This window comes from Camelus ferus, chromosome 1 (genome assembly GCF_009834535.1).
Source record: "Camelus ferus isolate YT-003-E chromosome 1, BCGSAC_Cfer_1.0, whole genome shotgun sequence".
NCBI lineage: Eukaryota > Metazoa > Chordata > Mammalia > Artiodactyla > Camelidae > Camelus > Camelus ferus.
Genome location: NC_045696.1, coordinates 56,144,664 through 56,159,309, shown reverse-complemented (window position 1 = coordinate 56,159,309; position 14,646 = coordinate 56,144,664). Strand labels below are relative to the sequence as shown.

At 34.0% G+C, this 14,646-nt stretch overlaps 1 protein-coding gene across 4 annotated transcripts in view; it reads left to right on the top strand.

The window, feature by feature from the left end:
- The window catches only part of GSK3B (glycogen synthase kinase 3 beta), a 167,563-nt gene that overhangs the window by 126,979 nt on the left and 25,938 nt on the right, over positions 1 to 14,646 (top strand). For 2 of the 4 annotated variants that reach the window (XM_032479975.1, XM_006190481.3), the window contains exons 8-10: positions 499 to 594; positions 9,315 to 9,353; positions 12,134 to 12,320. In XM_032479975.1, the coding sequence (XP_032335866.1) occupies positions 499 to 594; positions 9,315 to 9,353; positions 12,134 to 12,320 (322 nt within the window). The remainder of the gene's footprint in view (positions 1 to 498; positions 595 to 9,314; positions 9,354 to 12,133; positions 12,321 to 14,646) is intronic. The other 2 variants (XM_032479986.1, XM_006190482.2) reach the window with 1 other exon arrangement.

The window sequence follows — 14,646 nt, the reverse complement described above, 5'->3', positions numbered from 1 at the left end:
GTTCTTTGTGTCCTTCATGTATCGTGGTGTAGTTCCTAGTACACGGGGACATACACTTAATGTTCAGTGGTTGAATGAAATTATTGATGACCACGTTTGAGTAAGATTCTTCTAATTTATTGATAATAAAACTTTTGGCTTACTTTACTAAATGAATAAAAGATATTCTCATTTTAGGTGCTGTCATTGCGATAGGTTGTTTTTCTAGACAGAATAAAGATGCGTATTTTCACTTGAATATTTTTGAGTTATCTTTTTTTTACAACCCTGATTTACCATTATTATTATTATTATCATGAAAGTCTGTATAGGGTAATATAGCATAGGTTCTGTAGTCAGTTGGGAATTAAAGGCTTTCACAAAATCTGCTCTATTTAATCAGTAAGTATTTTGTAACTTTGGAATTCCTTTTTCTAGTGAAACCAATACATTAAAACATAAAGACTATATTTCTAAGTGTATAGAAAAATATGGCAATAATTTACTTTCTTTGTTTAGGTCCTGGGGACACCAACAAGGGAGCAAATTAGAGAAATGAACCCAAACTACACAGAATTCAAATTCCCTCAAATTAAGGCACATCCTTGGACTAAGGTGAGTCAAAAAAGAGTTTTTTTATAAAGCACATGAACCAGTAGCTAACTAGAAGTTGGATTTCTCATTGTTTTTAAACTATTTTGAGACTGGACGGCTACCAGAGTACAAAGTACAACAGCACTTCTGTGTATGAAAATGGTTGGGTAGTTGTACTTCAGTTTTTCACTGTATAGGTTCATCTCCATTGATTTCCTGTAGAAAGTTTCCAGCCTGAGTTTTTATTTAGGGTGAGAACAGTATGTATACATATCCTTCAAATAAAGAATTTCACTTAGGAACAGGCTCTTACAGGTAAATTTTGACTAGTTAAAATTCAGAAGTAATTTCTTTACATAGTTACAGATTCTTACTATTCAGTATCATACAGCATATAAAATATACATTTTATGTATTTTTATTCTTTTTTAAACTATTAATATATAGACCTTATTACAGATGATATTTTGTGTTTTTCTTCTCTTGTTTACTTTCCTATTGGTGTTTTGGGAGCAGGAATGAAAACGAAGATTTGATCTTGCTAGGAGAAAGCAATTGATATGTCAACAGGATGTCTCTAGCCACTGAAAAAGCCTAACTTCAACATTTAGATGGAGCCTGTTCTAAGAGCAAAAGTCTAACTTAGGAGAAAACTTGTTGTGTTTTGCTTTGATACTTAACTGAAATGATTTTAGAGAGATTTTTTAAAAAACTTGTTTTCATGTCATTTTGATTTGTGAAATTGTGTGCAGAGGGGAAAAAAATTTCAATAGGGTTTAAAGTGAGAGTGAATCTCTCATTTTACAGATTCTGAAACTAGCTAAAGATAGCAAATGTCTCATCTAAGATTACATAAGTGGCTGTGACAAAGCCAGGATTAAGCTTCCTTTCTTTGTGTATGTGTGTGTGTGTGTGTGTGTGTGTGTATGTGTTTGTGTGTGTGTGTGTGTGTGTTTTAATGCCAAATCTTTTAAACTTCTAGCTATGTGCCATGTAGCCCCCTTCCCAATTACATACTTTTGTGGATTAGAAGTGTTCAGCTTTCAATATGATTTCAAACAGACTTTTTAATATTAAAAATATATGTATAACAGTTTGTTGTGAACATTGACAAGTTCATTTAATTGATTATAGATCTTTTATAGTAAGAGGTGAAGTAATTCGGGGCTATGAGTGAAAATTTACATTTGCAGATTCAAAGTATGTCTCTTTCTCTTTCTAAATTGTATTATGATTCAGGTTACTTTTTTTCAGGTTATGATAATATCATTACCTCTCTTCACTTCAGAAAATCCTTTGTTACTAATTTTACTATTTAGAATCAAAGATCTCAGTAGTATTTTAGTGCCGGAATTACAGGTTGCAGCTTTTATTGACCAAGATGTTGCCCTGTCCCCAGCCCTCTTTTTAAGTTTATAGTAAACATTAAATGTTCTGAGATAAATCATTCTTTGATCTTTGTACTTGAAATTTCTTTTGAATCTGGTCAGATTGTTAGGGTCTCTCACTGGTTCTAAACTCAGAGAATCCTAGGTGACCTATTTGGATTTAGAGACTTAGTTGCAGTTTGAGTCAAGCAAAGTTACTCCAAATTAAGTTTTATAACAAGTGGTTTGTAGTGTACTATGATTTCAGCCATGTTAAAAAGAAACAAAAAGCAAAGAGAATTCTGTGTATTGAATTACTATAGGAAAATATTCCAAAATGCTGACAGTAGTTTGAGTAAGAAGAGTGTAGGTGATTTTATTTTCTTTGTTCTGCATTTCTGTATTTAAGCAAAGCTTTTTTTGGTTTAATTTAATCTAAGTATTCATCACATGTGACCCCTAATACAGAGTTTCTGAGCAATATAATGCTGCAATGAGGTCAGGAGATCTTATTTAGCAGTCTTGGTCCTTTTTTTTTTTTTAATCAAGACTGCTATCAATATTAGTGTATGTCATATTCTACATTTTTCCCCTGGATTATATCTCTTCAACACAGGTATTAGCCAGGGTGGAATGTGAGGAATGGTTCATTATCAGTTAACATGCAGGTAGCAGAAGAGTGTGTTGAATTTGCGTGCTTGACACCTTCCTTTGCCCTTATGGACACCTGATGTTTCTGTATCCTGCATTCATCTTTTTCAAATGCAAATAAGCTATACAAAACCCCTTTTTGTTTGTTTTATTTAGGTTTCCTTTCCTGTACCATATGTAGAATAATAACTCAGTTCTCCCAGCTATTTTTGTCTCTTCAAACTCCTGTGAACCCTTCATTCATAGAGTGTGCCTTGACATAATTTGGTTCTCATTTGGTACAAATGCATTTATTATGTAATAGTATGTTAGTTACTCATTAGTGTACACAATTAGGTTGGTGTTATTGTGGTTGTAAACACTAAACCACATACAAACACAGAAATTCCATGGTACTACTCTGTCATCTAGGTGATCCTGAATATGCTTATATTGATTTTAAAAAATAGGTTATTGTCAAGATGAAAATAACAAAATTTAAAATTTCTAGAGGGAACTAACTCCTCTCTCCCCTCTGTTGTGATAGTGGATACCAGCTTGAGAAATGCTCTCTTAACGCTACTCAGCTCATGGAGTTTTTTTTTTTTTAAACATACATAATATTGTTCTCTAAAGAAAAGATCTTTTTGCCCTTGGAAGGCAGGTAAACAGGAGTCTGCTACTTTGCCTTTATTGAGGTCTTATGTTAGGCCCCGCTTTAGCCCCATTTTCTGAAGCTGTGAACATGTGAACCCTCGTTTCCTATGCTGCAGTAGTGTGGCTGTATCCTCAGAAGTAGGAGCTCGTGTCTTCAAAAGAGCAGGCAGACATAAACATCAAGGGAGAAAATATCTTCCATGAACATTGAGGTCGAGAGTATTCAGATGTGTAAGAAAGATGGCAAACAAAATGATGAAATAACCCCAGTATAATATATGGCAGGAATCTTGAGACTTTAAAACTCCAGTAAGATGCCCTTGACTATTACTTAATGGCCAGAACAACCTCATTCATTGAATAAGCATTTGTGGCTTAAGTTGGGAAAGAAATATGTACTAATGTTTTGAAATAGGGACCAACATTGGGAGTGAGGGTGGGGAGGATAAATACCTCTGCATTGGTGTATGCTGTACACGAAAAGAATAAAAGCCAGATGGAAAGCAAAAGGAAGTGAAAACAAAAGTAATTTGAGAATTAAATGGAGACGGAGATTGGTTGGAAGAGAGAGGAAGCTTAAATTCTGTGTTTAGTACGTGGAGGTATGGTTAAATGACAGTCTGCTAGGTATTAAGTAAGGATCTGGTTTAAGCACTGCTCCCACCCTTTGTGCATCAAGTTTTGTCTTTTGTAAGGTAGCAGTTAGCTGTTGTATCTTTTTTTTTAGATTCTTTCAGAAATAAAGTATGCATATAAAGGATTATTTCATTTTTGTTCTGAATAAATGTAAAGATTGTACCTCCAGTGTAGTCCTGAGATTTGTCCTCCCTATGTCCACTGCCCTGGCTTTAGTTTAAGCCATCACTATATCATAAAATTGTTTAAAAAAAAAAAAAAGACAACCTCCTACCTCCTAACTGGTTTCCCTTCTTCACATCTTTCACATCCTCATTGCTGTCAAAGTCAGCTTGCTTGCTTTTTTTTTTTTTTTTTTTTTTTTTTTTGGTAAATGTAGATTTATTTGCAGAGATGCGTACTGCATAGAGTGCAGGCTGTTTCAGAAGGCAAGAGAGAAAGGCCACGAGGTGGGGTTGGGTGCTCAGTTTAAAGTAAAAGTAGATACATACTCTGTAGACAGAGTGCTGGCGGTCTCCGAAGGTGAGGGAGAGAGAGAGGTGGCCTCAAAGTCAGCTTTCTTAAAAGCACATGTGATATTGTCCCTCCTATTTAAAATTCTTCCCTGATCCCTCATTGCATTTAGGAAAATTTGACATATATATAATGACAAGAGTGATCACATGTCCCAGTTCATGCTTGTCCAGTGTAATTATTAATTGCATGTTCCTTTACACTCTTCACTTTCCCAGTTTGGATGACAGAGTATCCAGTCACTGTTCCTAATCATTTCTACTTTTTCTTTACAGAAAAGCAAGAGATTTAGTTCTATGTCCTGCTCTTAACCTTTCCTGAGTCATCTGGTCAGTTAAGCCCAGTCTTTCCCAATTTGTCCAGCTCTTCCACCCTTAAATGCATATGGTTGGGCAATGAGTTTAAAAGCTTAGTGTTTAGTTACGGTAGATTAAGGGTTTCTAATAAAGTTATATTGTAATATATAAGTTTCATCCCTATTTTGAGTACCTGATTCTGCTAAACCTTTTGTTTAAAGTTCTTTAAGACAACTGTTCCCCTTTTTGACCCAGTAGTAAATAATCCTGTGAGGTCAGTTAGGTAACACAGATGTCTGTATATTCTTTCAGAGTAATGAAATTCATAAATGATACATATAGTTAGTGGAAGGAAGTAGATTAGAATCCCAAAGGCCCTAATTTCTTCCAATTTGATTAGGGCTACTTAGAATGTTAGCTACATATGGGCGTGTTGTCCTGCTAACTTTGAAGGGATCATGTACCTTCACTGAATTTTTTGTTCTAATCAAACTATTCACCTAATTGTTCCCCAGAGAAGCCACATTTGTTTCTACCTCTTGCTAGTGTCTTTTTTTCACACTTAAAATGTTCTTCTTTTTCTCTGCTTGCCAAATCTTGACCTTTTCTCAAGACCTCAAATCTCACTTCTCCGTTTGAAACATTTTCTATTTATCCAAGCTCTCCATGGTTATTCCCGCCACATAACACCTGTAGTACCTACCAAGTCATACCATATGTATTATAGGGGTTCCTAATTTCTCTTTGGTATTGGGAATGATAAAATGAGTATCAATTACTTTAGAATTTTTTTTGCTAAGTTTTTGGCATACATAGTAGTTGACTTCATAGTTAAGTGTCTGTAGGTTACGTGGGGACCATGTGGATCATTGGTTAAGTATCCCAGAAAGCATTATCCACAAAAATCGATCTTTATAATATGTGATTTCTTAGAACATAGTACACATACTGCAAAATGAATGAATACTAGTATTTCCAACTAGCTAACAGTAAGTAGGAAATTGACTTCTAAAGTCACTTCAGCCATCAAAAGAATTAGACTAGACTGAACTAATTATTATATTTATTATTCTGTATGCTTAAAGCTAAACCAAAAACACTGCTATACTTTTTAAAAAAGACTTTCTTCATCATCCTTTTTTTTTTTCCCTTGAGCCTCAGAATACAAGATTTTTCACTTGGTAAACTTACCTGTTTTAACTATAGTTTCACATATTAACAAAAATGCCTTTCAAGTGGGCTTAGAATTCCTGTTTGCCACTTGTCTGTTTTGTTCTGTTGCTTAGATAATCAATTTCTGTATTATTACTCAACCCCTATGCCTGCTACACTCAATTAATACATTATCACTTGCCTTATAAATACACTATGTTATCTGCTGAGTTTTCTACCTACATTTTTGTTAGTGCTAGAATAGTCACTTCTTTTCTAACATCCAGTTTCCTATGTGAATAGACCTCACTCTGTTTATGCTAGCATTACTCTTAGTTCTTTGGAAACTATTGCACATTAAAATCCAGCTGCTAGGGTGGCTAATCCATATTTAAGAAGACTAATATAAAAAAGAAAGAATGCTAAGACAAATTTCAAGATATCTTGTGGGGCACAGGATAGGGTTGATGGTGGATTGAAAAAGAAGGTAAAACCCTTTTTTTTTTTTTTTTTTACTTATTTGTGTTTTAAAACACATATCTTTTTATGTAATCAGTGCTCTGCTGGATACCATCAAGGATGCAAAAGAACTAAAATATACAGTCTTCCTCTTTGAGAAACTTATAAGTGATAAAACTAACTTAGCTGAATCAAATATGAATACTATATATAATATATAAGCATATACTTGATTTTGTGCTATTGGTGTTCAAAGCTATTTCACATGCTGTAGGTATGATAAGGAAGGTCTCCAGTGTGATTAGTAGAGGGGGAAAGGAAGCCTGCTTTAAAGGTGACAGAAGGACTAGAGGGGATGGAGGGGCAGGTACTGTTAAAGGAGGATTTGGATTTGCGTAGGTGTCAATAAAGGCAGGAATTATTGTAGCTTAGGGGACTATCCCTTAAGATAAGGAGGTGTGGATGAAAAGGAAATATTCCTGTATTCTTAACCATTTTATGAATAATGAAAGATTAAATTGGATAAGTGGACATTTGGTAAATCACACTTCTGTGGGACTGTAATCAGTAATTGAGGTTAGAGGGAGAAATTACATTGCATAGTTAAATGCTAATATCAGCACATATATGATATTCTTTATGTGTGGTAGAGCTCAGGAAAACTCTTAAGTCTTTATTTGGTGCAGCTGAAATTTTCTGAATGCTAGCTCTGTTGTAGCTAAGGAAAGGATGTTTGTGTTTCTCCTGAATTATGTACTGCACACGAGCACTTCAATAGACTTAAATTCTTCCAACTCTTCAACAAATCCATGGCATTGTCTCATTTTAGTCCTCTATTTAGGCTTACACATTGCAAATAATTGTAGATGACTAATAGATTACTTGAGAGCCAGTATTAGGGTTGCTCTTTAGGAGTGTTCATGGTTTATCAGTTTTTAACACTGGATGTTTGTGTATTTTGTGTATGACCAGAGAACAGTGTCTATATTGTACATTTATCACAATGAAAACTTGGGAAGAATAGCTGTTAAGAATAGGCACAGCACTTGCTCTGCATTCTACTTAGATTAATTATCTTTGCCTATGGGCGTTTTTACATTGCTCTGGTCAGTTGTTTAATACAATAGAATTGTTGAGAGTTGGTGCTATGAGATTCAACCACAGGCCTTCATATGGTATATATATATTTAAGGGGCTGGAGATTCAGTCATAACAGTTAGTTCCAGGTTGAAATTTGATATTTGATGGCAAGTCTATATTCTAGGACATGTAAGGAGAAAATTGCCTCTATCATTTTTGAGTTATCCAAATGCAAATTTATTTTGAATAACTCTTCAGTTAAGGACTCATTTGCATTTGTTCAGTACCACAGAGACTTCCTTTCTGAAAAAAAATGAATTTTTTTCTCTTAGTTTCTTCTATGGACTAGTATTTGTGATGACAGATTGTTTCAATTTAAGAAAATGAGTTGCTGCACAGGTGAGGTAGTATTTGAATCACTTAAAAGTTCATGTCAGTGTATTGGTTCTTTTCAGTTTTACTTTTCTCTTTTGTTTTCTTTCTTTCTTTTGTTTATTTATTTCTTTTTTGCTTTGTTCTGTTTTGTTTTATTTATTTCCTTTTGGTTTTAGTTTTTACAGGGGGTGCTTTGGGCTCTTCATGGCCTTGCTAACGTTCTTGGCTGGCCATATTTAGTCTGCGCACTAATCGTTAGTCGGCCCAGTTGAGTCTTACTTTGTGCTCTCAGTTTTTTTAGTCTGGTTTTCTATTTTTGTCCACCTGGTTGTGTTTTAGTTCATGAGAGATATTTATTCTGATGGGCCGGATTTTAATCCGTGTACTAAATTTTAGTCTGCAGACTAAAAGTAATCCGCGGATTATTTATTTTTGCAAAATATTTAATTCCCCCACTGGAAACTATCCTAAAAGAATATTAAATTCTCTTAGAATAGCCAAGGGAATTCACAGCTACTGGTGAGTTCTGCCATTTTTTGTTCTCAATACCTAGACATAATAGACCCTACTACCTCCCTTGCATATTTGGCTCCGTTGTGCCTAGGTGTTGGTGTACATTACTATGCATGTCACCTATAACTGTGACTATCCCTTAGTTGTATTGTTTATTGTATATATTTTTGTTTAGCTTTTGGTGGGTGAATTGGGCATATTTTCAGATGGAACTGTGTTGAATTTGTAGTGCTCAAAGATACAGAATTTTTTTTCAGTGAGTTTTTCCAAAAAGGAATGTTCTTTATCTTTCCTAAGTAATGGGTGCAAGGGTATGAGGGGGCAAAGCCCGCAATAGAAAAAGTAAGTTTATACCCGCACTCCTGAGGTGATAATGTCAATTTGCTGAAGAGTCCTAAGATAATGAGAATGTCAGTAAATATCTTTTAGCAGGGAAGTCAATCCAAAATGGAGAATAATCCGCGGTGGCCTGATCTTCTTAGCTCACACAAATTGAAAATATCTGGCTTGAAGTCTATAGTAATATAAATTAAATATATCTGTTACTTTCCTCTCATCACTAAAAAATGTTTATACTGTGTACTGGAATACACTGATAGAGAAAAATTAGCATATTGGGAATTCATATCTTTAAAAGCAGGCTAATATGCCCCCTCCCAGCCATGTCAATGGACGGTGAATCCGGGTCGTAGAAGACCAGACACTTTACTTTGGGAACTTTACTTCTAGATTTCATTTTGATTTTAACTTTTTTTGGTTTTGTATTTTTTTAATAAACGCACTGGCATCGGAACATAATAAACTAAAATTAAAATGTTTCTTTACTGTGCCTCACCATTGCGCAATCAAATTTTTTTGCATACACTGTGGTGAAATAATTTTTAAAACTTGGACTTGCTACTGTGGAGACTGATGTTTAAAGTTTATAACTGTATAAACATTTTCTATGTCCCCCCCACACCATGGATTTCTTATAACATTGGATATATTTTTCCTTGCTGGACTATTCTCTTTTGGATTGACTTCCCCTGTTTGGATTATTTCACTGCATTCTCATCTTTAGGATTCGTCAGGAACAGGACATTTCACCTCAGGAGTGCGGGTATGTACTTAATTTTTTTTTTCCCCAAAATTTCAGGGCAGGTCTATAAAACCAGGGGGACAACTTTTTTTCTGAAAGGTTAAACAGTTATTCATTCTTGAAATGTAATAGTAAAAACAACGTAGGTAGCTGTGATTTCTGTTTTCATTCACTGTATGGTATAGGTTTTGCTTATGGTATATTTAGATTGTCAGTCTCGTGAGTGATTTATTGACATCTAAGCTGAAGTTTAGGAGTTGTAGAGTTTCAGAATTACTATTTTTAAAATAATAAATATTGACAAAAATCCACAGAACCAAAGATTGAGTGTTAAGCAATTTAAATAAGTAAGGAATGAAACAGCAGCAGAAACTTCTTTATTAAAAACCAGATCTCAGTAGTTACTAGTTTCCTTTTCTTCAGACACAAAGATGATTCAAAAGAGCTGTTTCTATTTTGGCCTGTAAGTTTTGGAAGTTACATGCTACCACAACGTGTCTTATGGTCAGTAATCTGGACTTTGGGAAGATTGGGTTTTGACCCCACATAATTTTCCACTTAACCTTTATCTGTAGAGTACTGAACCAAGGGTTTTCTCATCAGGAATCTCTCAGAGTTTAAAGTAATAATGGATGTGTTTTTAAAAGGCAGGTTAAGTCTTGATTTTAAGGTAGGCTCTTGGAATGAATTCTTTTCTTTATTGTTTTTGACTCTTTGATTCCATGAGTTAGGATTTCCTTGCAAAAATAAGCTAATATATGTCTTAGTACCAATATGAATGGTCACTTGTTGCTACTAAGAAACCAAAAAGATATGGATTTTTTTTTCATAATCAGAAATATGCTTACAGTACTGGTTTGTTAGTAGCCTTACCAGAAAATCTTCATTAATATAACACGAATTTTTTTCATTTAAAATACACTCACTGTTCGGCTACCCTACATTTGAATTTAGGAGATAGTTGTTTCTGCTTCTGGTGGTGGTACCTTTAATTCTACCTTATATGCTCCCATATTGGTGCAGAAACATTTTGATTAGACTAGCTGGCAAAATAAATCCATATGCTGTCAAATAAGTGCGAACTGCCCTGAGAGAGAAAATATGTCGGTAGTACTTAATATTTTCATGAAAATTTTTCTAAATGTTTGCACTGATTATTTTCTTTTACGTTCTAAGTTTGATTATGGACCTGTCTGGGGAGCAAGAATGGGGGAAATGACCAATAACAGTGGAAGATCTAAACATTTCAAATAATATAACAACTTAGCTCCTTGACTGAGGCAAGTCAGATCACTCAAAAGAATAAAGACAGAGCAGGTTTTGACCTTACAGAGAGGGTTTTCTAACATTGCCAAATAAATTGACTAAGGCTTTTAATGTTTTGAAATAAGTTTCTGATAATCTACTCAAATCAATTTCTCAGTGTCCATGGAAAACATCTTTACTAATAATAAACTTTGTGTAAAAACAAAAGAAAAAAATTTTCACTGTAGAAAGTAAGTACTCTTATAAATAGTATCTTAAAATCTAATGAGTTCTGTGGTAGTAACTGGTTCTCCTGCTTTCAGCCTAGGTGAACAGCCAGATGTTACATGAGCCTTTCTCATTAGGAAACTTTAGCCTCTCAGGCTCCTCGGTGCCTTGTCACGGTCTACGTGTCCTTTCCTCACTTGTGGATCTGTTTCCCTCCATTCTTACACATCTGTTTCTCTGTGTGTTACCACCACTGTCACACCTTCTATTTGATTCTGTATTCTTCCTATCAAGGCATGTATGTTTCATTTTTCTTCAGTTTCAGAGGCTTTCTATCCATCTGCTTATGTTTATTTCTATTCTTCCCCTTTCTGCTTTTATTCTTTAACTGTCCATAATTTAGAACGCAGTATATTTTTTCATAGTTTTATGTATTTATTAGGAGGTTTTTTTTTAACATTTTTTATTGATTTATAATCATTTTACAATGTTGTGTCAAATTCCAGTGTTCTATTAGGAGTTTTAAGACGTAAAGTGAGTAGGATTCTTTTTAGTCTTTTAAACAAATTTATTTGTATTTTGCTTCAGTATAGCTTTCAGTTTACTTTTCCTGTGAGTTAATGGCTCTTAATGAAAAACACATTTGTTTCTTCCTGGTTAAAACCCTAGGACATTTCAAATGAGGGTAAACTGGCCATATTCATGATAACAGTTCCTGAGAAAACAGTTTGGGACATTTTGTAAAGTTCTGAGTATTCAAGAATTTCTTCAAATAATGATAGGCTCTGTTTATTGAAGAGCTAATACCAAATCATTAACATCTATAGACCTAGAGTAAACAGGTTTTCTTTTTTAAAAGAAATTAATTGCCAAATTTAAACAGTGCTATCCATTATCAACAGTTATTCTGCTAAAAACTTACACAAAAGAAACATTTTATCCACTGCCACAGCAGTCAAAACTTTAAAATTAATTTTATATTCTTCTAGTTGTGCTTGCCTCCAGGACCCAGGCTTGCTTTTGTGCCTGTCATATTTTATGTGCATGTTTGATTGTACTGCTTTATGATTAGTATACATAGATTTTTTTTTTTTTTTTACCATTTCCTCTAGTTTCCTCCCTGAGCTTTTCTCATATAGTCTTTAATTAGCAGTTCACCACAGTGTGGTAAATCATGTGTAGTTAACTCCTTTTGATTCTAGAAGTTTCCTTTCACAAATTCAACCATAATTTTGTATGTGGTAGGAATTAACTCAGTACTCAGAGGATAATTTGCTAAGATTCTTACAATAAAACATTAACTGTACTTTCTCTTTTTTATACTGTAGGTCTTCCGGCCCCGAACTCCACCGGAGGCAATTGCACTGTGTAGCCGTCTGCTGGAGTATACACCAACTGCCCGATTGACACCACTGGAAGCTTGTGCACATTCATTTTTTGATGAATTACGGGACCCAAATGTCAAACTACCAAATGGGCGAGACACACCTGCACTCTTCAACTTCACCACTCAAGGTAACCCCTAACACTTAGCTCTTCTACCATTTCTGGGAAAGGTACATATGTGTGTGAAGTGACACTCTATTAATTAAAATCTATATCGGATAAAAGTGGGCATATTAAATACTTGTGTAGGTAGGAACCATCTAACCACTTATTAGGCTACCACTTGTATGGTTTTGTACAAAATAGTGGCAGGTAAATTTTTTCAAAAAGCATATCCTCTTATTTTTAGTAGATTATGAGTCTTCTCATGTGAGAAGTTATAGAGATTTCACTGAGTGAGATTTATCACTAACAAGACTAATTAACAACTAATTAAAGGCTAATTTAACCTTCAGATTTGTATCTGAAACTTAGACTATTAAAATTTCTTGCTTCCCAAGGATTTATATCAAGTTTTTTAAACTTGAAAATAAATTGGTGTCTATATTTTTGTAAATTTAAATAAACAAACGGGGACAACTGGAGTCCTATAAATCCCCTCTTAAAATGTATTAAAAGGATGTAGAAGAGAAATTCTCATCCCTTCTGGGGCTTGGCATCACTGCTGCTGCTGAGAAAACATTGATAATAAAACTGAGTCTGTGCATTGGTGGTTTCTGAAAAGCTCAGGGATAGTCATTTCTTCACCATTTCTGTGTTCATTTTTCATTCATTCATCAGCCACACTGGCTCTGATGATGTGATTTTTCTTCTTCAACTGAGCATTGAAAGTGTACAATTCCCTGTAGATAAAACAAGCAATAAATAGATTGCTTAAGCAATAAACAGAGAGCTCTGTGTGATCAGGAAATAGATATATTTCCTTTATTACAAGGCAGATTTTCCCCCCATATTTAAACTTTTCTAAAATTGAATGTGGAAAACATTGCATTGTTTAAGCTGTAGATTTGGAAGACCTGAGTTGCTGGTAAAATAGCTGGATGATTCAGTTGACTGTAATCTTCAGCTGTCAATATTAACTATGTAACTTCAAGCAATGCTGATGCAGTCTACACTCATAAAAGAAAAATGTTCAAATATCCTGAAACTATCAATTTTGACTATTTAGGGCTGATCAGAAATCATTTGGAACGTTGTTTTAGGTCCTGGCTGTGCCTCTTTAAGAAGAACATTAATGAATGACAGGTAGAGTATACAAAGGAGCAGAATTGAATATAGGGCCTGGAAAAGTGAAGATGTAAGGGACTCCTGAGAGCTGTCTAAAAATACCACAAAGACAGTCTTCTAAAGAAAAGAATAGATGTATGTTCTTTCTCCACATTGTGAAATGAAAATAGTAGCAAAATTAGAGAGCAGTACCTATTTGAGCTTATTGTAAAGACCTCAGCCCCTGGCATAAATAGAGACTGAATAAAATTGTTGATAAGTAAATGAAGAATTTATAGTTGGTAACAGTGGAACAAATTGTTTGTAAAATATTGATCTCTGTATCAGGAAAAGGCTGGAAGGCATTACAATTCATAAATAAGATTATTCTAGTTTGGCAGAAGGTTAGACTGAGAGAAGGTGAGATCTTTTGGGCCTCTTCTAGAACAGAGATTCTTTGATTCCATGTCATGTAAGTTTTAGACCTCTTGAGAAAATAAATTTTATTTTTAATTCTTACTGCTTTTGTTTTAATCAAGAATAGTACATATAGGGGGAGGGTATAGCTCAGTGGTAGAGTGCATACCTAGCATGCATGAGGTCCTGGGTTCAGTTCCCAGTACCTCTACTAAACAAATAAACCTAATTACCTCCCCTCACTGAAAAAAAAAAAAAAAATTAAAAAAAGAATAGTACGTATAGATGGAAGAAAATGTTGAAAAGACGGAGGAAGAATAGAGAAAATTAAAATCATAATCCCAGAATAGTTACTTTCAGCATTCAAAATAATCACTTTTAGCATTTTATGGTGTAGCTCTTTTCAATCTTTTTTCTGATGAATGTGCTGATAATCATTTAATGTAAAGTGATCCTCTATTTTCCCATTTAGAAGATCTCAAAAGGGTTCTTTTTTATTAACTTGACTATATTTAAAATTATATATTAAATAAAATTAATACTAAGTTAGGGATTTTTTTTAATCTTAAATTTCATAAAATAATTTTATTCAGACTCTTTACATGCATCTTTTACATCTATGTCTTTGTAATCAATAGAGGTACTTTTTGAACCATCTATATATGTATAGTTTTTTAGGTTCCATCACCTAACTTTTTTGATATGAAGCACTTTTTGAATCTATATGAAGCTGTTGATGGAAATTCTTCATGTACCCATTTATATAACATAGTACATTTTTTTCCTTTTGTACTGTTAGGTATAATGTTTATTGTCTGCACAGTGTAATTAT